Here is a 27820-nt window from a genome sequence, read left to right as displayed (position 1 = left end):
TGAGGGTTGCGATCCGTTGCCGGACACGGAAAAAGACAAAAGAAAAAAAAAAAAAAAAAGAGTTGTTGGAAGAAAAAACTTAAGGTTGCATTTGGCTGAACCAGAAAGATAAAGACAAAAGGTAACTTGCAATAAATATTACAAATGTCTAATTTTCTCATATTTGGGCTAAGTTAAATAAATAAACCATTAGGCAACTTTTCAAAGTCTGTTTCACAAGTTGTTTTTAAGGAAATCATTGCTTTGAATTTTTTATTTAGCTTGTGTTAAAAGCAACTTGAAATTTGTCATCACAAAATACCAACATCTAACGCAGCCACCACTTATTATCTGAGTCTCTTCTACAATAACGTCAGTCCTGCTTCAGTTTGTGTTGATGAGACTGAGGGAGACAGCTATCTACAAATGAGCATATTGTCCAAAAGAGACATTACTCACGGTATTAGTCCATTTCTGTTGCTTATAACAGTTACCTGAAACTGAGAAATTTATAAAGAAATAAAATTTATTTCTTATAGTTTTGGAGGCTGGGAAGTAGAAAGTACAGGGAACACACTTGATGAGGGCTCTTGGTGGTGGCTCTACAGTGACGCAGGTGTCACATGGTAAATGATGAGCAAGAGAGTGAACCTCCTCACTTGCTCTCCTTTTAAAGCCATCAGAACCATGCCCATTACCACCCATGAAACCATCAATGGGTTTACCCATTCACAGTGTCTGCAACCTAATCACCTCTGTAAGGCCCTACCTTTCAATTACCATAATAGGATTTCCTACCCTCTTAACACTATTACAATGGAAATCAAGTCTCCAACACATGAACCTTTGGGAGACACATTCAACCCACAGCACTCATTATATTAGAATATACAACCTATATAGTAGTGTCTTTCAACCTTTTAATTCTACGATACTTTTGATAAAAATTTCATTTTTAACGTTAGAAATTTCAAAAGATGTTTTTCCAAATAAAAGACTATATTTAAAAGTTGAGTTATATAAGAAACTCTTCCCTGAAATTTTAAAAATCTCCACTGAGGATCTTCCACAATGAAATATTCATGAGTATATCGATGGGATAAATAACTTAGGTATTATCATCATTACCTTATTTCTATTAAATGTTCAGCACGAGTTATATATCACAACAGAAAATGACAATTCTTTCTAATTCTCAAACACCTCTAACTATACTTCTAAGTTCACAAATGGTGGCAACATAATGAACATTCGAACAATCATTACTTCACTCTCCTTTTATTCTTTCATTCTTCAGTTTGGTTTGAAAGCATCATGTTGGAAAGTAAACGAGCTTCAACAGTTCTCTCCCTAGTACTCCATTTAACATTAGCATTCCTGGCACCATCAAGAGAGACCTATAATAGTGATTGCTATGAGGGTACTTTAGTGACAAACAGGTATTGACAGAGTTTGGTTGTGTTGTCCCCACCAAAACTCATGTGGAAATCTGATCCCCAATGTGGCAGTGCCGGAAGCTGTTTGAGTAGTCATGGGGGTGGATCCCTCATGAATGGATTAATGCTCTCCCTAGGTGGGAGGCTTAATGAATTAGTTCTCACTCTATTAGTTCCCACAAGAGCGGGTTGTTTAAAAGACCCTGGCACCCCCCCCGCCCGCTTCCTCTCACCATGTGATCTGCTTGTACCCACCGAGTAGAGGCAGCCTGAGGCCTGTGCCAGATGCAGCTGTCCCAGAATCATAAGCCAAATAAACCTCTGTTCTTTATAAATTTCCCAGTCTCAGGAATTTCTATTATAGCAACACAAAACGGACTAATACATGTATTAACAAGAAACAAGGCAAGAGAATTAGCCATTTTCAAAAGTTTTCAATAAAATAAAAAAAATTTATGGCCACTTTTCTAAGCTGGAATTTGAAAAATTTATCTAAGAGGGGGGAGAAAACCCAAGCACTGACTGATTAAACATGGTCTTCTCCATGTTTACACTAATTTTTAGTTTGTTTTGCTTTTGCTTAAGAATAAGATTAATCCATGATTACTATATTCATCATTATATAAGATATAATTTTTACTTTTGTTCAAAATATGGGAGTTCAGAGGGAAGAAAAGAAATAAATGCTTTATATACTATCAGTATTCTCAAAGGAACTGAAGGAGATAAAGAGAAGGCATGACAAGCAGAGACACTTCACTCGGAGAAATTTTTTTAAAATAAGCAAGACCATGCACCTTTCCACCACTCCTGGTCATACGATGTTTCATTTAAAAAGGCTCCCAGGTTAGTCTGATAAGGCTTTAAAAGCATAAAAAGTTTTTAAAAGTTAAAAAAGGGCCGGCCCGGTGGCGCACTGGATAGTGTGCCGCTTGGGAAGCGCGGCAGCGCTCCCGCCCGAGGGTTCGGATCCCACATACAGACCGGTTCCCGCTCACTGGCTGAGCGAGGCGTGGGAGCAACACCGAGGGTTGCGATCCCGTTGCCGGTCCCCGGTCCGGTACGGGGGCAACACTGAGGGTTGCGATCCGTTGCCGGACACGGAAAAAGACAAAAGACAAAAAAAAAAAAAAAAAGGCAAAACTAATACTGCACGAAAATTTTAACGATAAAAGAGGTTAAGAAGACACAAAAGTACATCTTAAATTCTTACAACAAACATAAGTCCTCAAAATAGCATTACCCCATCAGCACTTACTATATTCCTGAAGGTTCAGCTCCTTTACTGCATGGATGTCACTAAGCTGGGCAATACGAGCCTGGACTTTGGTTCTACCCTCTCGACCTGTCATGTCAATTTTTTCAATCATTTGCTGCTGCTTATCAATCCAATAGAGCCAGTTTTCAAACACAGTCAGTCCCACAGGTTGCAAAATATTGGAGTCTTCTAATACTATCCTGTTGGCACCTTAGAAAGGAACATTCAGCAGAAATGATTCATGTGGGTCAAATCATATTTTCAACAATTATTTACTGAATACCAGTTAGATTCTAAAAATATGGAAAAGGAAAATAAAAGCTCTCTACCACAAAACTTAAAAATCATGCTGAGAAAATAAACACACACCAGACAGTCAGTAACAAACTAGGCATTCATGTGCAATCGAGAGCAAATGACTGCCCGATATACAATAAATACTCCAGTTCACACCACAGGAAAGAACTTACAGCAGTTCTTAACTTTTTTCTAGCAGAGTCCATTTTTCAAATTAAATTTTATGAAAAACCCTAACAGAAAATGGCGCTTGTCCAGGGGAAACAGGGGTGGTAAGCCCAGAGTTTTGTAATCTTGGCGTCCCCCACTTGCTGAGTACACCTGAGGCACATATGAAGAACAACTGTACCCTTACCCCACTGGCTTCTCCAAACACGATTAGAAAAAAATCACTGAGTCAGAGGTTACCTGCTTCAAGCCTCACCTCAAGGTAAGAATTATTTCTACAACATCTCAGAGACAGAGCTATCAAGATTCTGATGAGGGACCTTGTTCCCCTGATGGACAGTGAGAAAGTTCTTTCAAACAGTGGACTGAAATCTGTGTCAATACACCCTGCTCACCTTCACTCGTAGCTTGTCCCTCATTCAAAAATAAATCTTTCTAATAGTTCTTCAAATATTTATACAAAGTTTCTGTGGTTCCTAAGTCATGAGTTCAATCAAAGAAAGACATTAGCTTTTATTTTGGAAATATCAAGGAAAGTGCCAGGAAAGAGGCAAGCATAATGCCATATTTTAATAAGTGGAGAAAAGTGGGGAGATAGTTCAGATGGGAAGGCATTGCCTCTACCAACATTCAGATCCGTAGTAGATTAGGTACAAGTTTACTTATGCTCCCTCCTAAACTACTAAAATGGTGTGTGGGGGGAAAAAAAAAAAGGTAACCACTGGTTGCTGGTTTGGTCCTTTCTATCTGGAAACTTACACCCTGAGTTTTAGGAAGTTCACAACTATGCTGGGAGAACGGGAGGAAAATTCATATGACTATTTTGGAGACATATGGTTTAAGATAGCAAAATCTTTATCTTCTGTCAAAGGAAGTCAACTTATGATGTCTAAAATTGAAAAATCAAGTGCTGGCCCTGTGGCGCACTTGGGAGAGTGCGGTGCTTGGGAGTGCAGCAGAGCTACCGCCGCAGGTTTGGATCCTATATAGGGATGGCCGGTGCGCTCACTGGCTGTGCGCGGTGCAGGCGACACCAAGCCAAGGGTTGTGATTCCCTTACCGGTCACAAAAAAAGACAAAAAAGAAAAATCAAGAAATAGTTTATCCCTAAAGACAAAGAAAAGAGTAGACAAGAGCAAAAAACTAATGTAAAATTTGTAAGTAGGTAAACAGACAGACCAGGGATAATGACACAGTAGCCTAGAGGAAGCTAAATGTTGCCAGTAAAGCCATTTAATTCAGAACTGCAAGCACCAGGTACTTTAAAATGGAACAAAGGTAAGAGTTATACAGCTGGGGCTGAAAGAGGAGTATTAATTGAAAATATATACAAGAAGTTATGCAGCTCAAGGATCTCCTCCCTTACTCTGGCAGAAAAATCAAGACATGTTTTCTGAAGAAGTAGTGCCATAAATGAGATGTCACAGGGGAATTACTTCAAAGTCTATTCTCTAATTGGTGAGGACCTCCCCAACACCCTTCAAGAACAGCAGGTAGCCTACTTTCATCCTATTGTAGGAGACTAGAAGACTTCCCTATAGGAAAAACAAAAACAAAATTTTAAAGTCTAAAGTACTCAAAAGAAAAGAATTTCGAACAGTGTCATCTGGGAGTCCCGCTGGAAAAGAGCCAGGTTTCTATAAGAAACCAATTGTGTCACAAGTGGCAGCAATGCATAAGTCAGCAATTTTAGTGACTCACACTATATATAAACAAACAACTAAGGATCATCAAATATTTAAAGAAAACTACCTTTAAATTTGAAGCTCAAGACAAGCAGAACAAAGGAACTTGGAGAAAAAGACACAATTAAAAGAAGAAGAAAACAAATCAATAGCAATAATAAACTTAAAGAACAGGATGCTTTTGAGTGGGCAGAGCATTCCAAAAACAGAAAAGAGCCCTTGGAAATTAAAACCATGACACCTGGATTTTTTTTTTTTTTTTTTTTTTTTTTTTTTTTAAAAGGGGGGTTTGGAAAAAAATTTTGAAAAGCTCCCCCAAAAAGAAAAAAAAAAAAAAAGCCCTTGGAAAATAAAACCCTTACCCCCGGGTTTTTTTTTTTTTTTTTTTTTTTTTTTAGTTTAACAGGAGAGTTGGAAGATAAATTTGAGAAGCTCTCCCAGAAAGCAGAACAAAAAGACAAAGAGATGGACAAGAGCAGACAAAAATACATTTACAGTCAAGAAGATCCAGTTTGAGAATGAGAAGGAAAGTAGGAAGGAAGCAAGGAAGGAAGGGAGGGAGGGAAGAGAAGGTAAAGGACCCATCTAGTAACCAGTGCAAAGAACGAAACAAACAGAAAGGAAGGAAGGGAGGGATCACACAAAGGCACATTATCAAATTCTAGAACACTGGGGGGAAAAGAGAAGATGTTAAAAGCTTCTAGAGGGAAAATAAAGGACCACATATGAAGAGTCGGCAATCACAATGACATCAAACTTCCCAACGACATGAGATGCTCAGACACTGGAGCTCTACCTTCAAAATTCTGAGAGAAATAGCTATAACACATGAAAATAACCAAATCATCAACCAAGTGTGAGGAGAAAAAAAATAGCAAACTAGATCAAGAATTTTAACCTCCTATTTGCCCCCGTTCAAGAAGCTACTAGAAGATGGTCTATATCAAGAAAAGGGAATTAACCAGAAGAAATGGAGTCCAGAAAACAGCAGGTTCAGCACCAAGGAGATGGGCAAGTGCATTCCCAGGATGATGGAGAAAGGAAGTTGACCTAGAAAGCAAGGAAATCCAGACTGAAGCAAGATGATAAAGAAATCTGGGAGGTATGCTTTCAACTGAAAAGTAAAAAAGATGAATTGCTTGATACATTTGCATGTATTAAACCTATTTACATTAGACAAGTATTAACTACAGGGAGAAAAAAGTTATAGAAGAGAATGTAGCTAATGATAATATTTTCATAGCCATAAATAATAAAGTATGGATTTAAAAATTATGGCACTGGTTGCTAGTTTGGTTCTTTCTATCTGGAAACTTACACCTTGAGTTTTGGAAAGTTCACAACTATGCTGGGAGGACAGGAGGAAAATTCATATGACTATTTTGGAGATATATGGTTTAAGATAGCAAAATCTTTACCTTCCGTCAAAGGAAGTCAACTTACGATGTCTAAAATTGAAAAATCAAGAAATAGGAGTTTTAAGCAAGTTACTTTAAGATAAGTGAAAGAAGATGCCTCTGAGAATGGGAACTGATAGCAGGAAGGAACAGAGCAGCAGACTTGTTTTTCATTATAAGCCAGGTAGAACCATTTGATTTCCAGAAATATTTACATGGATCACTTTAATGAAAATTAAAATTCAATTTAAAACACTAAAAAAAGAGTGATAAAAAAAGATATAGTTAGTGGTAATGGAAGGATGGTCTCAAGTGGGCAAGTGGGAAAAAAAGAAGTCAGCAGTGTCACTGCAGGACCCCAGACATGGTAAGGACCTGATCTACTTTGATGGTAGTGAGGAAGGGAGTATAAGTAAAACAATGGAACCAACAAGGAAAAGACATGTTTGTTTATTCAACAAACCAATCGACTATGAAAGGCTCTGTGAGTAGCTAAAATATGAAATAGAAAAAGATCCCATGATAAAAGCACATGATTATCTGTGAATATACAAGGAAGAAGAAAAAAAAAAATCAATACAACACTAACCTTTTTCAGAATACAGAAAGAGAGGAAACATTTCTTTTGAAGAGGCCAGTATAACCTTGATGGCAAAACCTGAACAAATACTTCTTCATAAGAAAGGAAAATTAAAGAGTAATCTTTCTCATGAGCATAGGTGAAAAAAATCTTAAAACAAAAAATCAGCAAATCAAATTCAGCAATGTATAAAAAGAATAATATATCATGCTAAGTTTGATTTATTCCAGCAAACTAGCAAAAGAGGGAAATTCCTTAATCTGATAAAGGTTATCTACAGAAAAATCATAGGAAACATAACATCTAATCACAAAGTACTAAATGCTTCCCCCAAGATCAAGAAAAAACAAAAACAGAGACAAAGACTCTATTATTATTCTATTTAACACTGTAGTGGAAGTCCCAGCCAGTGTAAAAAGGCAAAAAGGAAAAAGGACTAAAAAGGAAGAAATAAAACTCTCATTATTTGCAGAAACATGATTCTGTTATGAAAACCCTAAAAATTAGTTAATTTAGCAAGGTCCCTGGGTACAAGCTCAATATGCCAGATGGGGAAAAAACGCAACTGTGTTCCTATATTCCAGCCACATTTAGAAAATGAAATATTAAAAATTTAGAATACTTTTTACCACTAACATTCCAAAGCACCAAATACCAAGGAATAATGACACTAATGAAAGACAGGCAAGATTTCCACAATAAAAATTATAAAACACTGAGCGAAATTAAAGATCTAAATAAATTAAAGTATATACTATGTTCATGGTTTGAAAGACTAGTATTATAAAAATAAAAATTCTCTCTAAATTAATCTATCAATTTAATACAAACATGATGGGCATCCTAGTAGCCTTTTTTTGGGGGGGGGGGGGAATGGAAACTCTAAAGCTGATTTTACAATGTATATGGAAATTGCAAAGGGTCAACAATAGCCATGATAATCTTGAAGAAATATTAAAGATGTAGATAAACCTATTACAAAGTTATAATAATTAAGACAGTATAATATCATGTAAGTAAAAGGCAAAGTGACCAAGGGAACATCAGAGTCCAGAAACAAACACAAATATAGTCACCTCATTTATGACAAAGGCGACCCTAGAAAGCAGTGGGGATAGGATGGTCTTTCCAATAAATAATGCTGAATCAAACAGTAATGTGGAAAAAAAATAAGTTTTAACACCTGCCTCATGCTATACACAAAAATAAATTCCGGATGGATTATAAATTTAAACAAGAAGTTAAAAATAAAAATTTTAGAAGGAGCTGGCCAGTTAGCTCAGGTGGTTAGAGCATGGTGCTGATAACACCAAGGTCCAGGCTTCAATCCCTGTACCTGCCAGCTGCAAAATAAATAACTAAATAAATAAATAAATAAAAGAAATTTTAGGGGGGGCAGAACTCATAGGAAAATATCTGTGACTTTGCAGCAAAGATTTCTTAAACAGAACATAAAAGATGCTAACAATGAAGGGAAATTAATAAACTGCACTACATTATTGATCTGAAGATACCACTGGGAGAGTAAAAAAGGTAAACCAAAAACCTGGAAATTTATGCAACACTTACTTTTGACAAAGCACTCATATCTAGAATGAATAAAGAATTCCTAAGCATCAAGAGACTTTTTTTTTTTTTAATTAAAAGATGACCGGTAAGGGGATCTTAACACTTGACTTGGTATTGTCAGCACCACGCTCACCCAGTGAGCTAACCGGCCATCCCTATATGGGATCAGAACCCGTGGCCTTGGTGTTATCAGCACCACTGTCTCCCGAGTGAGCCACGGGCCGGCCCGCATCAAGAGACTTTTAAGATAACACTCATTTTAATCTTATAAAAACTGCTCTAGAGATTAGAAAACTAGGGAATATTCCCCAACATATTTAAGAAGTTAATATAACTCCAATACCAAAACTAAAGACAGCTTAAGAATGGTAAATTATAAGCTAATCTCCCCAGTAAGCCAATTTCAGCAATGCATTTTAAAAATGCATCATAAACAAGTTGGATTTAATTCAGGAAAAATGCATGGTAATGGCATAGGTTAATAGATCTATGCAACAGAACAGATTCATGCAATAGGACTCAGACTCAAGTATGTATAAGAATCTCATATATAACAAAAGTGGTATCTCAAAACAATAGAAAAGATGGACTATTTAGTTAATTGTGTTGAAAAACTGATTCAACATTACATGGACAAAAAAGCTGGGTTCCTCATCTCATACCAGAAGCAAAAGATGACTAATGAATCTGCAAGTAAAGTACATGGTCACTACAGAGAAAACTATAAAAATGTACTAAAAAGTATTAAACAAGACCAAAATTAAAATGACTCCATAGTCATGGATAAAAAGACTGAATTTCTTAAACATGCTAATTTTCCTCTGAATACATAAAGAATTTCTAGAGATCAGAAAAAGAAATATGTGCAGAGGCTATGAAAAACAATTCACAGAAGAAACATGAATGACCAATAAATGTAGAAAAGATTTTGTCCAACTTCACCAGCAAACAGGGAAATAAAAATGTGATTAATAAGATACTATCTTTTAAACTACTGGACCGGTAAAAATCTAGAAGTCTGTCAATACTAAATGCTGGAGTGGCAACTCTCATACTGCTGGTGGGGTAAATGAGACTTTAAATTGGTATAATCACTTTGGAGAGCAATACAGATATATCTAGTTAAGCTGGATATATACGCACCATATTACATAGCAATTCCACTACTAGTTTTAGGCCACAAAGAAATGTTGAAATGTGTGCACAAGGACACTCCCAGCAGCACTGTTTTTAATTGCAAATAACTAGAAACAGCAGTTTAGATAGATAGCAGAATAGAGAAATTATATAACAGTCATATAATAAAATACTATTTAGCATTAAAAATAAATGACAGTTGTGAATAACATGAATCATCTCAAAACCATGCTATTTCTGAAAAAAAAAATCCTACAAAAGAATACATACTATTTATATTAAGTTTATAAAGTAAAATAAATACACATGTACACACCCAAAAACACGCATGGCAAAAAAAAAAAAAGTTACCGCTGGGAAAGACAGGTAGACTAGAATAGAATTGCAGAAGGTACATAAAGGCTTCAAAATTATCTCTAAAGTTTTATTTCAAAGGAAGTAAAGAGAAGGAAAGGACCTAAAGCAAATATGGCCAAACACTATAAGATTTCACAAAGTTGGATGGCAGGTATTCTATACTTTCTGTATGTTTGAACCATTTCATAATTAGGGGTGAAAAAAAAACATGCACAGAAAAAAATGGAAGTTAACTCACTAAAGTTTTATTAATAATGTTTCAGATAATGTTTTTTTTTAATCTTCTAAGCTTTCTTTAATGAACACGTGTTACTTTAAAAACAAAAAATAAACATCATAAATGAAGAGAAAGAAAAGGAATGGAGGAGGAAAACTCATCTCTAATTAACTAAAAAGAGTTAAAACACTGACATCAATAATTATTGTACAAATTAGAGATGATATAACAGATACAGGTGATCAGATAAGGAAAAGCATATACAGTGCCAGGCATGTCAGTGCACACAGATCTACCTTACTCTCATTTTAAATGACTGTAATAGTCCATATACTGATATGCTAGAATGTATTTCTCCATGAAAAGAGTATCACGAATAATGCTCAGTGAATACCCTTGTACCCTTGGGTATTTCTGTAAGACAGCTATCAAAAAAGGGAAGTTGCCAGATCAAAGGGAATGCATATTTTAAATTTTGATAATTACTGGCAACTGCTCCCCATAAAGGTTCTACCAATTTCCAATTTCACCAAGGCACAGGAGAACATGTCATTTTCTACCATTCTGGCTAATGTTGGGTATAATGAACTTTAACATATTTTTGCCACTCAGAGACACAAATAAATAGCGTGTTACTTCAATTTCATTCCCTTGACTATAAGTGAGGACAAAGTATTTGGATATCAGAAATTGGGGGTAGGGGAGGTAACTATGATTACAGACTGCAAAGAAATGAGAAAATAAAAGTGTGTCTTAAGACCAACAAATGATTTAATCTGTTTAGAATATTAAGAATGTAAAAGTCATGATGAATTTGTGAAAGGCAAATACCAACTTATAACAACTTAAATGTACAACTAGACTTTTTGCCTGCAGGTTATGAGACTACCCTGAAGATTTTTTAAGTGAAGTCGTGACGTTAGAAACCATGCTTCAGAAAATTAATTTAGGAGCCATGCGTAAACTTTTATGGGGAAAAATCAGCAGGGAAAAAACCAAGCAGGCTAGAATTCAGGCCAAAGATGATGAGAACCCTAACTAGAGCAGAAGAATTAGGAAAGGAGAAGAGACACATTAGAAGTATATTATTTACAGAGCCAAGATCAAGAAAACTGGCAAGTAATTAGAAAACAGAGGGAGTAATTATGTTGATGGTTGAAAAAAAAAGCTCCTCTCCCAATCAACTTGATGCTGACTACATTTAGTGAATAAAAGTGTAAAGAAATATGCACAAAAATAATATAATGCAAGAAAAATACAAATGCTATTGGTAAACCATCCCAAAAATTCAAATAAAAATAAGGAAACACATTTCTTGGGTACCTGAGAGATCACTGCTTTCAATTCGCCGGAGATCTGAATCAGCCCAAAAGAGCTTGCCCAATCTGCTATCAAGAGCTAAAGCAATTGGTTTACTTAAGCCACTGAAAAAGAGGACCTCTCGTTCCGTTCCATCCAAAGCAGCCCGTTCAATTTTGGGAGACCTTTCCTGAAGATTGGTAAAATACATATACCTGAAAAGGAAGGAGGAAACAATAAATTACTGAAGAAACCATAAAAAATGATAATATTCTTGATGATTAAGACAAATGGAGGTAGATAATATCTTTAAACCTTATTTTTAAATGTTTTAAAATAAACTTTTTAAATATGTCACAAGATACTTTTACTACTTTCAACAATAGTAACAAAGGATACATAGAAGTTCTTAGGAAGCTAACATTCAGAGAATAATAAAACAGTATCACACAGGCGTACAATATGTTTTCAGAATAACACAATAAATTAAAGATCAGTGGCTAGAGAAACTGGGACACAAATTTCTAAATTCTTTTTCCAATTAGCCCATTTGATAATTAAAAATTAAGTCATATATGAATCATTTTTTATATTTAACTTATAGCTCTCATCCCTTTCCTGTAACTCTTTTGAAGTAAGCTACTTTTCCTTAGGAATTCCTTATTCATTCAGATGCGGTTAAGTACTGAATATTTATTAAATGCAGAATTCTGTATTAAATGAAAGAAGACATGTTAGTTCTTGTCATACAGGAACTTAAAACTAAAAAAACAGTTAAGTGTAAGGTAAATTGGAAAGGACTAAGTGTAAATAGAGAGGCACAGATATAGAGTGCTGAATATTCAGGAGAAGGGAAAATCACATCTGGCTGGGAGTGGGATGTATCAAGGAAAACTATGTGGAGGATGTGGCAGTTTAAATGGCCCTGGAGGTACAGGTGAAATTTAAAACTAAAGCAATAGTGAACAAAGAAGGAAACTCTAGGCTGTAAAATAAGAGAAAATACAAGAAAGCTGTAAGAAAATATAGGGGCAAGTGGATGGAGAATATTGAGTTGCTCACTGGAACACAGGACACTTAAAGGCAATAAATAATTGGCTGAAAAGGAAAGTTGAGGAGGGTCTAGATGTCAAGATATCTGAATGCCACTTGAGTAACATACCCTTTCTCTGGATTTACCGCAATGGCTCGAGGCCTGTCTTGCTCGCCTTTTAGCACCACTCCAATTGATCTCCCATCTAATCTTGTCACATTAATGACATTGGTAGCCTCACAAGTCCAATAGATGTAGCGGCTATAAATATCGATACTGAGGTCATAGGGTTGTATTTCTAGGTTCTGATTCGGAACTGAGCTCACAACCACGGTAAAGCCCTAGGGAAAGAAAAAGACACACACAGAAAATTAGATTCCTAATGAAAGCCCAGAGGCAATCACTCACAACGCTTACACCTATGTGGTCATACACCTGAGAAGGGTCTCTCAAGTCTTAAGAAGCATTTCTCACTGACATTTTTTATGGGTAATGCACTTGTTAACATGCATTGCAAATGTTCCCTTGGGATATCATGACTTGAGGCAGAAGAGAGAGCTGAGGACAGATTAGCTGAGACAGGCTCTGAGAACCTGATGATGACTTGATTAGAGATGGAAGTGAGAAGGGGCAGCTGTCTCCTGTAAACTGCAGACAACAGTGTCTAGAACCACACCCTACCAGAGGCGATTTTGCCCCCCATGGGCATTTGGCAAGGTTTGGAGACATTTTTGATGGTCACAACTATGGGGGTATAACTGGCATCTAGTGGGTTGAGGCGAGGGATGCTACTAAACATCCTACAATGTACGGGGCAGCCCCTCATAACAAAGAATTATCCAGCCCAAAAATGTCATCAGTGCTGAATTTGAGAAACCCTGCTTTAGAGAAAACAGCAACAAGTCGAGGCTACAAACGAAATCTATCAATCATTCTGATCCTCAAATCCACATCCAAAAACATTTTTTTAACAAAATCAAGCAAAAAGAGAGGCTTTGTCCACCTGCTCCATCTGAATAAATTATATTTTATTTACTTGGTACCTCTGAGGTAACATATTACTTAATAAGGTTACCTGATTTACAGTCATGTGTTGCATAACATTTCTTGGTCAACAGACCACAAATATAACAGTGGTCCCATAAGATTATAACAGCATACCATACAGCCTAAGTGTGTAGTAGGCTATACTATTTAGGTTTGTGCAAGTACAGTCTAAGGTGTTCACACAATGATGAAATCACCTAACACCACATATCCCTGTCATTAAGTGACACATGACTATATCTGCCATGTGCTTGGATGTTTAATAACTATAATTTTTATCTAATAGTTATTAGCCCATTAGTACTGGCCTATATATTGTAAGGTGCATCTGGAATACACATCTATGACTCTACCCCTAAATGATCTCTCAGTAGCCCTAAATATATTAACTCCTTGCTCTTATTGTGAGATATAAGACATAGCAAAAAATAGTAGTTAGCGTCCCTAAATTTTAATACATTCAAAATCCAACTTAACATCATTGCTATAAGGAAGACAACAAATAACTATTTCTAATAATCCCAATCTAAGATTGCTTGGCCACAGAAAGAAAGCAAAGTATGGGCAGTAGTATGTAAATCCATGACTGGTATGTAAGCACAGAAAGATTTATTGATAATGTCTTCATTCCTATCCCATAATTACTAAATAATATTAACCAAAAAAACATTGGATCAATGATAACATATCCCAGATGTCTTTAATTTTACTGAAATTGTGTTATATGTTCCCTATCCTTTGAACCTTTTGAATAATGGTTAGTAAAGTAACCGTTATTTATCAAGTCCCTATTATGTAACAGGTAAGGGCTCTGTGCTTTGCATTCCTTTCAGCTACAAGACGTTCATAAGAATCCTAGTGAGCAATACAGATGGGATCAGAACCAAAGCCTATTTGATTTCAAAGCTTCAAACACTCCATACAAATGGAATCATAAGGAAAAAGATTACATAAATTGATGTGGGTGGCAGTGACAAAGTCACTACAAATATATTAGTTTAAGGTATTCTAATACAATTTTCATCCCAGTATCATCATCAAACAGTTGTTTCCTCAAAGAAAAGATCATCAGGAGGGGGGAAAAAAGCTACTAGGTCCAGAATTTCAGTCCCCACCTCCCCCACACAAGCAGAATCAAGATTTAGGTGAAACAGGATGGTTGGTTACTCCAGTTAGAAGCAATGGACTTTGAACTGAGCCCTGAATTACCTGGCTGCCATCTTCTTGGGCCTTTCGGATCATGTTTTGTCGTGAGTCAATCCAATAGAGTTGCTTGTCCAATGGGTCATAGTCAATGGCCCGGACGTTCCGAAGGCTGTGGATAGGAAGGATGATGTCAGGGCTTTGTTGTTCATCAATCACCATGCGGTTGATAGCACTCTTTTGACTGAAGAGCAGGAATGTTTCTGGAATACAGAGTGGGGGCAGCTGCTTGGCAAGCACAGGGGAGCCTGCTGCAGAGGCCCTGCGGGGCTCCCCTCTAGAGCTGGGCCAGCTTCCAAGGTGACAGATGAGCTCATTAACCTCAGGAGCCACTGGTCGGGTCCCACTCCTTCCTGCCATCCCCTGCTCCGCCCAACCTATCTAAAGTGGTAGGGGCTTAAAAAAAAAAAAAAAAAAAAAAAAAAGAGCAAGAAATACGGTTATTCTAAGTCTTGTATCACCCAAAGATTGCATGCATCATACAAAACAGACACAGATGTTGAACAGGTAAGGTGGGCGACAAAATCCTTTGGCACACTCCCAGAAGCTCCCTTCAGAGTGACACTAATCAGCACTGATTACCAATCCGGTTATGAATTTATCCAATGACATAGCCACCTAGCCTATTTTTCTCCCTCTTGTCCACAAAAATACCACAGATGACTTGATTTAATGACGCATTTGATAAAGATGTATAAAATTCTCCTAGTCTACCAAGTGAATAACCAAACTCCCTGGTAACCTAACTCTTGAATGTAGTGGGTAAAAGGAAGCCTGGTCTTCCATAGGTCAAAGCAGAAACTTTAAGACTGGTTTTCTCAGCCTTCTATCTAGTCATCTGATCTGAACTACTAAGTCATTGAACCTCTCTGGGTCAAAATTTACACAACTGTAAAATGAAAATTATAGCTATCTTGTCCCTCTCATTGAGTTGCTATAAGAATTTTACAACATATGTAACAATACTTTAAAAATTGCAAGGCATTATATAAATGTAAAATAAAAATAACTATTTTTATTAACAATAGTAGCAGTAATACAGTTAGTATTAACAGGGATTAAATATACACAGATTAAACAGGCTGCAGATACAGGCTTGATTTTGCTTTGTATGTATGTGATGGTTGCAGAGAGGGAACAGGTAAAAATTACCAAAAAACTACTAATAACAGATGCTTTACACTCATTATCTCTAATCTTAACAAACCTTGTATTTATATTTTCACTAAAAAAAATTCTATTTTGATGGTAAGTTGATCCCTAAATTCATGAAACAGGAAAATGCAACAGAGACAACACTTCCCTTTCCCAGGGACTAGTCTTCTGATCACTATGTAGTCATCTTTAATATAGGAAAATATTTAGAACAGAAAGGCATTTGAGAGTACTACCAACAACTTTAAAGTGCAATAACATTTTTTATATTCTCATTAAAATATATATATAAATTCCATAATTATACTCTATTCTCTTGGTGCTCAGTCATCACCAAAATCCAGCAGAATTTTGTCCTTCTCAGGGATATAAAACATAAAAAGCCAAGCCAGGACTCCTTGCTGTATTTTCCCCTGTGCCCCATTCTTCACAGCACCATTATCTGTGGTTCTTCAACTTACTTTACATTTACATTCAAATGTATATTGGTTTAAATCCCAAAGGAACTCATTTGTATTCACAACATTAAAATTCTGCTTTATTTCAGGTCTTCATTGGTTAAAAGCCCACACCCAGCTTGGAAGATTTAGAAAGTATCCCAATGATGCTACCAGAAATTTCCATCACCTGGAGTCCACCACATATTGATTTAACATTTAGCAATTTTAGCAGAGTCCATGTCTTAAGTAGTCAAAACACGTCACACAGACTAGACAAAAAGTTTCCCATCATTGTTTTATTTTTTTGTAAAAGAATTATTTTCTGGCAGTACTACTTTCTTAGTAAATCAAGGAAAAAAAAAGGCTCTAAATTATAAGTTTCCAACAGAATAAGTACCACTTGCACTAAGATACACAATAAGACTTAGAACAAAGACCCCAGAGTTTTAATTCCTAAATTTTCCTGCTTGGGAAGCAATTAAATATATATATATATATGGTTCCTAGTATCTTTTGCTGCATACTTTTTCTAAGTCAATAAGACTTTAACCTTCAATAAGATTCCACAATTAGGTGTGTATCTTGTTCTAGAAATGTGAATTAATATAAAGCCAAATGCTTGTTCCAAAAGTTTACTCAAAGACATTAACAATTACAATTAATTGGCTGAACAGTTCTAAGAGGTAATAGATCTGCAACATAACCAGCGCCACTTTAGACAAGCCCAAGTACAAAATGGCACCTGGCGCCACCCACCTCCTCCTCTCCCCTCCTCCCTTCCCTTTACGAGAAGCCTCCTGACCTAAACAGAAGCCCCTTTTGCTTCGGCAAGGATGCAGTTCTCCACCCCGATCCACATTAGCATAATGACCCTCTTTGACGGTATCACCCAGCTCTTGGCGCCAACATACCAATATAAGCTCTACCACCCCCATACCTGGTGCTGTCCCCTTTCCAGGGTAGCCCTGGGTTGCCTGCTACTTTGAGCACAGCCCAGCAGATTTTTTTCTTTAATAAAGCTTGAATGGTAGCCGGCATCTCGGCTCACTTTCTTTCAAGAGCAAGCTAATGTTTTAATTTATTTACAAGTCAGTCAGTGTTTACAGCAACACAGAATATACCATTTTAAAAGCTTATATCCATCCTTTCCAATTTAAGTAAACTCTAAACACCACTCCCACATCTCTTGAAGAACAGTGCTTTAAAAATTGTCCCATCAGGTTGTCTGAGACTTTAATTCTCACAATGAAGACAGCAACATGCAGAAGTTGGAGGATGAGGTGTAAGCAGCAGGGAGATTTTTAGCTCTCTTTTTAAGACAAAAGTGTTCACCTGTAGTTTTAAGGACAGTGTTGCTTTGGGGTAAGAATAAAATAAACACAAGGCCAATTCCACCATGTATGACTGTGCCATTTTTGTGCACTGTGCCATGACTACTAAGTAGAGACTGAAATCCAGTGTACACTTCATTAGACAAGCCATGCCATCTATGGAGCTAAACCTGCTCAGAGAGGACATCTTTTCTCAATTTGCTCAAAGGTGCCATAGAGGCCACTTCAGTAGTGAACAGGGAGTACACAACTTGGCTTCCTGTTTCCTCTGTGACTTAACTGCTTTATTTACTCTGTTCCAGCCAACACTAGCCTCATAGGTGATCCTCTAACATATCAGACATGCTCCCTGCAGTTTGCTGCCCCATTTTGCTTGATAGGTTTTCTCTCAGAAAGCCACACAGCTCATTTCCTCCCCTCCTTAATGCTAGACATAAATGTCACTTTTTCAGTAAGTTCTTCCCTGATCTCCCTATTTAACATTGCAATCCATGGCACCATCACCCTTTATTGCTCTTAATCTCTCTCTCCATAATACTTACACCATCTAACCCCTGATACAGTTTATTAAGGACATTATCTGTCCTGATGGAATTGTAAGCTTTGTGGAGAGCAGGGTTTTATGTCTATTTTATTGACTGCTATACTTTTCACTTTTGCCCAGTATGCAGTAGGTGCTTAGTAAATACTCGTTGAAAGAATAAGTGAAAAAACAAACAAGCACTAGACAAAAAGGAGAGTCCTGTAGCCATGATTTTGAAAGTAAGAGAATAAAATTAAGAGGAGGGAAAGAAAAGAAACAAACACTTACTAAGGACCTCCAACACATCACACATCATAATCTATGTTATTTAATCCTCAAAATTATTTCCATTTTACAGGTGAGCAAACTGAGGCTCAGAAAAGTTAAGTAATTTTTCCAAGATCACAAAGGTGTTAAGCGGTAAAGCACATGTGTTTTTCTAGATCCTGTCCTGCTTCTTTACTCACTTATTTAACAATAATTTCGTGAGTGCCTACCATGTACCAGGTACTAGACACCCCCAAAACTTAGTCCCCACTGTGACAGTGTAAGGGGGGTGGGGAGATCCAATAATGGCAATTGAAAGGTGGGGCCTTGAAGAGGTCATTAGATTGTAGGGCCATGCCATAGTGAATGGATTAATAATGGTGGTGAGAGGTGTGGCTCTGAGGGCTTTAAAAGAAGAGCACAAGAAATGTTAGTCTCTCTCTGCTCCACAATTTTCTGCCATGTGAGACCCCTCAGTCACTGTTACCACCACCAAGATCCTCACCAGATGTGTTCCCTGGACTTTGGACTTCCAGCCTCTGAAACTATAAGCAATAAATTTTGTTTTCTCTACAAAATACCCAGTTCCGTGTATTTTATTATAAGCAGAAGAAATGGACTAATATAGCACTTAAGATACATCAGTGGGGGGAAAAAACCCAAAAAACAGAAAAAAAATGGTGTTTAATGGAGTATATTCCAATAGACAGAAGTAAACAATAAACATAATTTTAAAAGTTATAGTATAAGGGCCGGCCCTTGGCTCACTTGGAAGAGTGTGGTGCTGATAACACCAAGACCACAGGTTCGGATCCCTATATAGGGATGGCCGGTTAGCTCACTTGGGAGAGCGTGGTGCTGACAACTCCAAGTCAAAGGTTAAGATGCCCTTACTGATCATCTTTTAAAAAAAAAAAGTTATAGTATATACATAGTAGAGTATATAAATTATATGGTATATAAAAGGGTGCTAAGTGCTACAGGAAAAAGTACAAGTAAGGGGCACTGGCAACACTAGATAGGATGTAAGGATGATTTGCAATTTTAAATAGCACAGACAGGTCTCATTGTGAAGGTCACAATTAAGAAAGACTTGGAGGTAAAGGATATTACATGCAAATATTTGCAGGAAGAACATTCCAAGCAGAGTAAATAAGCAGTATAACAATCCTGAGGTGGGAGTAACTGGCATACTGAAACCAGCAATGAGTCCATATGGCTGTCATGGTGAAAGCAACGGAGAGAAAAGTAAAAGCTGAGATTACAGAAGGAAATTGGGGTGGGGGGGTGGAGAAGGGGTTATGAAGTGTGGGGTATAAATCATGTAGGACCCAGCAGGCTAAGAACTAGGTTTTCATTCTGTGGGAAGTGGGGAGGCACAGTTAGCTTCTGAGCACAGAAACGTGATCTGATTTAGCTTTTCAAACAGGTCGAGTAACTTACAAAATATTAGAAAACTTTTGAGGGCTTTGTGTTGAAACTTCTTCTATAGTATGCCCTGAATCTAGTACATCTCTGTACAAATATTAAATAACACTCGCAAAAAGAGCACATAAGTAGCCTCTCAAAGCACTGCTGATCTATCTCAGAAAGGCAGCCAGCAGACAGGCGTTAAGGACACTCAACACTGATTTCTCATGGCCTTCACTCACCAACCAACATGCATGGATACAAGCAGCTGTAACAGTAATAATCTAGAAAGGTCTTTCTACATTCTTTTTGTCTCCATTCTCCACCAGTTAGTACCCCGTTTTCTCCTTCCATCCGAAGCTAAACTTTTTGAAACAGACGTCTGTATATACTACTGCCCCTTCCTTTTTTCCATTCACTTTTTAGTCTACTCCAATCTTTCACTGTTACTTCCCTGAAATTTCTGTCTTCAGGGTTACTACAGGTTGAACATCCCTAATCTGAAAATATGAAATCCAAACAATTCTAAAATCTGAAACTTTTCGAATACTGACATGACATTCAAAGGAAATGCTCATTGGAGCATTTGGGATTTTGGATCAGGGATGCTCAACTGGTATGTATTCTGCTAACATTCTAAAATTTAAAAAAAAAAAAATCCAAAATCCAAACACTTCCACTCCCAAGCATTTCAGATCACGAATACTCAACCTATAATCATCACCTTCCCCAAAAATCCAACAGATGTTATTTCAGAGCTCACTTCACTCAACCGCTCAGCAGCACTGAACACAGTTCTTTTTTGACATAAATTTATCTCCTGTCTTCTCTGAGCCTCTATTCTCCCCAGCTTTTCTTCTTACCTCTTTGGCTGCCATTTTTTAGTGTCCTCTCTGAACTTTACCTCCTCAACCAGAGTTACTTAAGATACCAAGTCCCTTCTTTCCTCTCCATCAGGAATCAGCGTAAACTATGACCTGCAAGCCAAATCTGGCCTGCTGCTGTTTTTATAAAAAAGTTTACTGGACTTCAGCCATGCTCATTTTAAAAATGTATTGTTTACACTGCCTTCACACTACAGTGGACAGAGTTGAGCATAGTTGAGTAGGTATGACAGAGCCTATATATCCACAAAGCCCAAAATATTTGTATCTCCAACCCCATCTCTGTCCTCTGATAATCCACCTACTATGACACCTAATCTAGAAGACATCCTTGCTTCTTCTCTCCTCTTCTTCCCCACATATGACCCATTAGTAAGTTCTGTTCGTTTTTGCTTTAAAATATACCTTGAATCCCTCAGCATCTCTCCATCACCACTGGTACCACCACAGTCCAAGTGTACCTGAATTACCAAACTAGTCTAATTGATCTTATTTCATCTTCACAACAACGTGTGAAGTAGTTACTATTATTATTCCCACTTGACAAATTAGAAAAATTAAGGCTTAAAAGATTTATGTTACTTGCTTTAGCAAAAAAGCTAATGAGTGGCAGAGGTTCCAAAGTACAAGCTCTTAAACCATTTAACTATATGCTTATGTTCTTTCTCTTTCACTGTTGAAGCCTATGTACAAACACACTAAATCCTGTCCTATGTGATTTCTGATATGTACTCTCAGGCACAGAACAAAGCAATTTCAATAGTTAATTTCATTCAATATCCTATGACAATTTGTTACTTTCTACCATACTGAGCCTGTCCCCATGATTCTACTCCTTCTGATCTAATCCCTACCACCTATTTCTTGATATCTACTAATTTGTTCTTGTCTATACACCAAAACATGGGTTTTCATATATACTTAAGTCATAAAACCAGGTTTCCCCTAGCCAACAATGCTTTGTTACACACTTTGTTGTTAGCACTGTGTGTGTGTTTAAAGTTAATTGCTTGCCAACATTCAAAAATTGGGAGATATTGTAGCAAAAAAAAAAAATCTGGATTCATGACTGGATGACACTGGTAACATCAGCTGGAATTAAGTAGCAACCACCCACTATGCTCAGAGCGTGGGCTCTCTACTTACCCATCCAACTACTATTGTTTTACACTGGGTTAAATTTTCTCATATGCATTTTCTGCCTGGCCTCTTAATACACTTAAATTTTTGTGTTTGTCCTATTCGATGCACTTTAAAGGACAAGGAGGTTATGTTTCGTGACTCTCTTAGTTCTGCCTGTATGCTCTTCCCTTTATAACAAATATGAATTATGTAAAGCATGCACGTGTAACTTGGTCTCTCTCAATGACAGTGTGCAAATTTTGCACTAAATATTTAATGCCCACGGGTAAAAGACCTAAGTTTTCTATAATATCAAGTTGCAATCATCAAACAAGTAACAAAAACTTGCATTCCCCCCGCTTTAACCCTCCCCTTTTAACAACACAAATGATTGACACTAGACTTTTACAACTCTTAACTCTAGAAAGAACATAAACTAAAGCACTTTCAAAATGCTGCTTTCTAATTCTTAATTGCTTTGGGGGGAAATACAGCTTACCACTACAAGTCCTGTTGTCAGCATTAAGAGAGTAGTGAGCTGGGCATCCACAGACAAAACCTCCAACTGGTACAGCCAAGCAAAGGTGGGAGCAGTGCCCATTGCTGGAAGCACACTCATTCCACCCTGCCTGCCGAGAGGAGTGAAAGACAAGGATGTCCATCACATAATCCAAATGGCCCTGAATGATGGTGCGGTTTTGGCCACTGGTTTTGTTGGCACGCTCAATGCTGCGTCGGCTCCAGTCCGTCCAGTAGATGTAATCTTGGTACTGAGTTAGGCCAAAAGGATGAGGCAAATCATCTGCTATAACTTCACGGTTGAGCCCTATTTTCGGAAAGGCAGCGGAGAAGCAGAGAGATGAAATATGTGAGAATACAAGTGGTCTTGTTGCCCACCTCCAAAATTATAACATATAAAACATTAAATTTGTAGGCAATTTAAAAGCAATTTTAAAACCAGACCCATCCTCTGAAATCAATCCATCTGCAGTCTGACCCCATGCCTCAAACTTACATTCCTGCCATATAAATCACTGAGTTTGTTTAAATTCCTGCAAATGGTCTATTTTGATTGTGGTTTTATTTTCTATACATAAGAGCCTGAAGTTTGACTTATATTCTTTCTTTCATATTGTACTTTACTAGTACAAAAAGTCACTTCAGGAATATTTAGGGAGTTGAAAATTTCATTACAAGCCAAACAATAATGAAATTTTCATGTAACCAAGCGATATGAATCCAAGTACCTGGACCACTACTACTAATAATAAATTCATAATAATAATGAAACAATTCCAGAACATGGGAAGAATCTAGACATTCATAGAAAGTTTTATTAATAGCACCTAAGCAACGGTAAACAGCAGCCATTGATTTTTGCACAGAAAGAATATACTATCTGCCTGAATAAAAAGTGGTAAAGCTTACCAAGCATATTTGAAGATTCTATTAAGTTGGTGTCCAGGTCTGTCCAATAAAGCCTCCTTTTAGCATAATCAATAGTTAGGCCGTTTGCCCGTCCCACATTTGGAACTAATGTAGTACGTTCACTTCCATCCATAGCAGCTCTGTCTATCTTAGGTTTTCCACCCCATTCAGTCCAATACATAAATCTAAATTCAAAACAATGAATACTTAACATTTCACTTTTGATTATCTGGGGAAAGGGTCATATTCATGCATAGTGACTAAAGAAAATACACAGTATGTCAGGGAAATGGGTAAAACAAAATCATGGCTACAATTCTTTCAATTATTTTGGCACCCTTAACTAAATATTTTTTCTCATATCCCAAAAAGGAAGTGAGTCAGCTTTCCTTAGTTTTTCCAATGAATTTTTTCCATCCAAACCTAGGAACTGGAAACAAACCAATGGTTTCTTTATTGCAGCACTGGCATTTATAAAACTAATAATAGCCAAGAAAACAGCAAAGGATTAAAGCTCTGGTCTCAGAATCTGGCTCACTACTGAATAAAATATATTTATGTATTTCTGTATACAAGTAATTTGAGTGTGTTTAAAATGTTGAACTTACTTTTCAACTTGTGTTATCAACTCTCCCCAAAAACAAGTTGCAGGAGTACATCAAAGGTAAAAATAAACAGTGAGAGGCCGGCCCGTGGCTCACTTGGTAGAGTGTGGTGCTGATAACACCAAGGCCACGGGTTTGGATCCTATATAAGGATGGCCGGTTTGCTCACTGGCTGAGCATGGTGCTAACAACACCAAGTCAAGGGTTGAGATCCCCTTACCAGTCATCTTTAAAAAAAAAATAAAAATAAAAAAATAAACAGTGAGCCTTTAACTGAAGTCAAAGCAACGTTTGAAAATGTATCTGGTCATATAGTCCAAGGGAGCATACTACATGACTAAGAATAATGAATCACCCCTCAATGTGTCAGCTGGGCAATGAACACTACTACTATAATCCCTGTGAAACTTTAGAATATTCTTTTGCTTTTATTTAGCTTTTTCGAGTTTTTCACTTTAATCTTAGAGCAACCCTACCATATAGGCTTTTCATAGATGAGGAGGCCGAAGCACTAAAAGAAATGTGAATGACTGGTCTGATGTCTTCAAGTCAGTTACATGGCAGAGCTAGAACTAGAACTTAATCCTTAGCCAAGTGCCCTTTCAACTAAACTAGTAAGGTGCCAGTTTTTGAGACACTCTGAATACTGGCAATAGGAAAGCACTCCATATGCCAGCTCTCATGAAATGCTTGACAACAAACATTCACTCGTCAGCCAGTCAGTTGATGGCTCACTTGGTAGCACTGTATGAACATGCCTTTCTGAAAAGTAAAGCTGTCCCAGGCTTTGCTTGCATTTGCACTCGTCAGTTGACAGGCATGTGTACACCACAAAAGCCAAAAAGAAACAACTGTGAGAGAAATTTCACACTTGCCAGCAGCAGTCTATACTAGAGTCCTTATTTCCAACTACTAAATTTATCTGTCTGGTAACTAATGCTTAGAGCAAATATCACCATAATCCAACTACAGTATGTCAGTGAAGAGAAGCTGTCTTTGATACAGCCGTCTAACTATAACTAGCTAATCATGGAATTAATGTGGTGATTTCAGGGAAAGTATGTTTAATTACAGATATGATCAATATGTTTTTATGTTCACAGTGCTGACTTTTAAAAGTGGAATTTTTCTTCAAATTTCAGATTTCTTAGCTGCTTTTTAAAACTTGCTGACTCTTCTAAGAAGGATAACCTACCCTTAAAAAACATGTCATATTGTAAACAGTTTAGTCTACCTCTCAATACTAAAGTTTGTCCAATTTTATAATAATGATCAAACGAATTGTCCATTTTGAATTAATGAATACTAAAATGGAGCTTTTGAAATGCAGTTATTTCTTAGTACACAACATTGATTCAGTAGGTTGATAATAAATTTGTAATCTAGTATAACTGGACAAGGGGTGCAAATAAATATAGGTTTATGAAACTAAAAAAGAAAGGCTGTTCACTTAGTATATTAAATACTGATCAGTAATATTTATTTATTAATCCATTTCACTCCTCACCCAATGTTAATGACAAAAGTAAAATTAGCTAATTATTATTCAGTCAAAATCAGTGATATTCACTGAATGGTTTTAAAATAAAGCCTACCGTTTACTTGTCAAATTCCCAATAAGCATTATCTAAAACATTGAGAACATATCCATAACTAGGCCATGTTCCCCAAAATGTGCAATGTAGTTGCAAAGAATGCACACACAGAGCTATTTACCCTTCAGCAGGGTCCAATGCCAGAGCTCTGGGGCTGTCTAGGTCTTTCCACACCAAGACTTGTCGGTGTTGCCCATCCAACTTTGACACCTCAATTCGATTTGTTCCTGTGTCTGCCCAGTACAAGTTCTTCCCAAGCCAGTCTACTGCCATGCCTTCTGGATAATCCAATCCAAACTCTACCACATGTTCCAGTGCACTGCCATTCATAAAAGCTCTGCTGATGGTCTGCAAAAAAATGCAATTAACTAAGTTACATGGCTTAAATATAAAACACTATCCTGAAAGATGGTTCAGTTTTTGTTGAGGGTGGGAGGTCCCAGAAGCAAAAAGAGGCATACTGATTTCTAATAAAACTTGCATAATTTACAAGTACAGAAAAATTTGATGTCAATTTCTAATAAATGTGACTGTGACCTTAAATTTTATTGCCAATTCAGGGAGAAATTTTTGAAACTCTTAAGAACTAAAATTTATTCTACTAAGTAAGACAGTAGAATGATTTTTCTTTTAAAATTTATTAGTGATCAAGTGAAAAAGATGCGATCACATGATGCAGAATCTTAACTGGCAGTCAACTTTCTGAAGATGCTTGAGCATATGCCAAGTCACTGTGTCAATCTGAGAAGATCTCAGCAACCCTATACCTTATAATATAACCATTATCACATTATTACCACTACAGCTTTGAATCCCATAAAATTTAACACAATCACCAGGGGCCAGCCTGGTGGCGCACTGGAGAGTGCGCCGCTTGGGAGCGCGGCGGCAACACATTATTACCACTACAGCTTTGAATCCCATAAAATTTAACACAATCACCAGGGGCCAGCCCGGTGGCGCACTGGAGAGTGCGCCGCTTGGGAGCGCGGCGGCAATCCTGCCGAGGGTTCGGATCCCATGTGGAGACCGGTTCCCGCTCACTGGCTGAGCGCGGTGCGGGCGCAACACCGAGGGTTGCGATCCCGTTGCCGGTCAGTAAAAAAGACAAAAAGGAAAAAAAAAAATTAACACAATCATAATTCAAGATAATAATAATAACAGATGCTACTTCTTGTCAACTACTGTACAAAGGACTTTGTATCCATAGATTTTCTCATTTAATAATCACAAGAACTCTGAAAGACAGACAAGTATTTCAAAAAGTTTCTGGAAAAATGGAATTAAAAGATAATACAAATCTTTCCATAAACTTTTTGAAGACCCCTCATATTTTCAAGATGAGGAAACTTAGAAGGCCACCCAATAAAAGCTAAGACTTACTTATTTTCTTCATCTATTCACTCACTCAATAGATTTTACTAAACACCATTAGACTGCAACTCTATCTCCAACACTCCACATTTTTTGCAGATAAAAGTTTACACAAGTTATCTGAAATAAGCCCAAAACAATCTGGAAGAAGAAAAGATTACTCTCCAGGATTTTCTGGTTAGAAGCTTCCTCTATGCTATTACCCATAACTGGCTCTTTTTACTTCAGCCTCCAGAATTTTGTTTAAAATAAATCAAGAGTCAGGCTTCTATAAGCCATTTTATGTGAAGCATACAATTGCTTACTCAGATAACTGCAGAAAATGCCATTCATCATCAAATGGAACAAAGTACAGGAGGATTATGTCTTGTAGATTTAGAACACTAGCAAAGTATCTTGCATTAGAAGGCATCTAATAAAATAGTGAATGGGCTTTTCCCTTCACTTCCTTTAAAAACTTAAGGGTTTTTGTTGAACTTTGCATAATAAGCAGTGAGGGAGGTAGGTCACAGCATGAAGTTTCAAAAATTCTAGAAATTTTCTCTTTTAGTCCCCAGCTTCAATACTCCAATTCTGTTGCTAACCTTGAGTGATATATCAGTCCAATAAATCCGGTTGTCTGTCACATCAAAATCCAAAGCAGAAGCTTCTTTGACACCAGTGAGCGGAATGGCAACATTATTATTGTTTGTTTCCAAAGAAATTCGTCTGATATCTGCTCTCCGTGAAAAGAGAAGGAAAGCCTCTGGGACAATGCAGGTCTTCATGTCACTGATGAGTTCAAAGCCAATGGGGCAGGCACAGCGCGGGCCCTGAGGTCTATAGAGGCAAAGATGGCTACATCCCCCATTTTCCTCAGCACAGGGGTTGGAACCTAGAAAATAAATTAATTATAAAAGAACACACACACATTGACACAAGCAACACTTTTTCACTTTTAAATTACTAATCATTTAGTTAACAAAGACATATGATTACATATGTCCCAATTTAGAGTTTCAATTCTAATCTCACAAACAAGCAA

The 27820-nt window shown here is 37.1% G+C and overlaps 1 protein-coding gene across 1 annotated transcript in view; it reads right to left on the bottom strand.

The window, feature by feature from the left end:
- The window catches only part of LRP6 (low density lipoprotein receptor-related protein 6), a 115708-nt gene that overhangs the window by 16839 nt on the left and 71049 nt on the right, over positions 1–27820 (bottom strand). Inside the window, exons 9-17 of the mRNA XM_008577326.1 lie at positions 27381–27670; positions 25544–25770; positions 23223–23407; positions 22294–22620; positions 17195–17200; positions 14669–14865; positions 12542–12753; positions 11404–11594; positions 2674–2883 (exon numbers count right to left, since the gene is read on the bottom strand). Of these exons, the coding sequence (XP_008575548.1) occupies positions 2674–2883; positions 11404–11594; positions 12542–12753; positions 14669–14865; positions 17195–17200; positions 22294–22620; positions 23223–23407; positions 25544–25770; positions 27381–27670 (1845 nt within the window). The remainder of the gene's footprint in view (positions 1–2673; positions 2884–11403; positions 11595–12541; positions 12754–14668; positions 14866–17194; positions 17201–22293; positions 22621–23222; positions 23408–25543; positions 25771–27380; positions 27671–27820) is intronic.

The sequence above is a fragment of the Galeopterus variegatus genome, unplaced genomic scaffold (assembly GCF_000696425.1).
Source record: "Galeopterus variegatus unplaced genomic scaffold, G_variegatus-3.0.2 Scaffold1492, whole genome shotgun sequence".
In the NCBI taxonomy this organism is placed as follows: Eukaryota; Metazoa; Chordata; class Mammalia; order Dermoptera; family Cynocephalidae; genus Galeopterus; species Galeopterus variegatus.
This window is presented reverse-complemented; position numbering and strand designations above follow the sequence as displayed.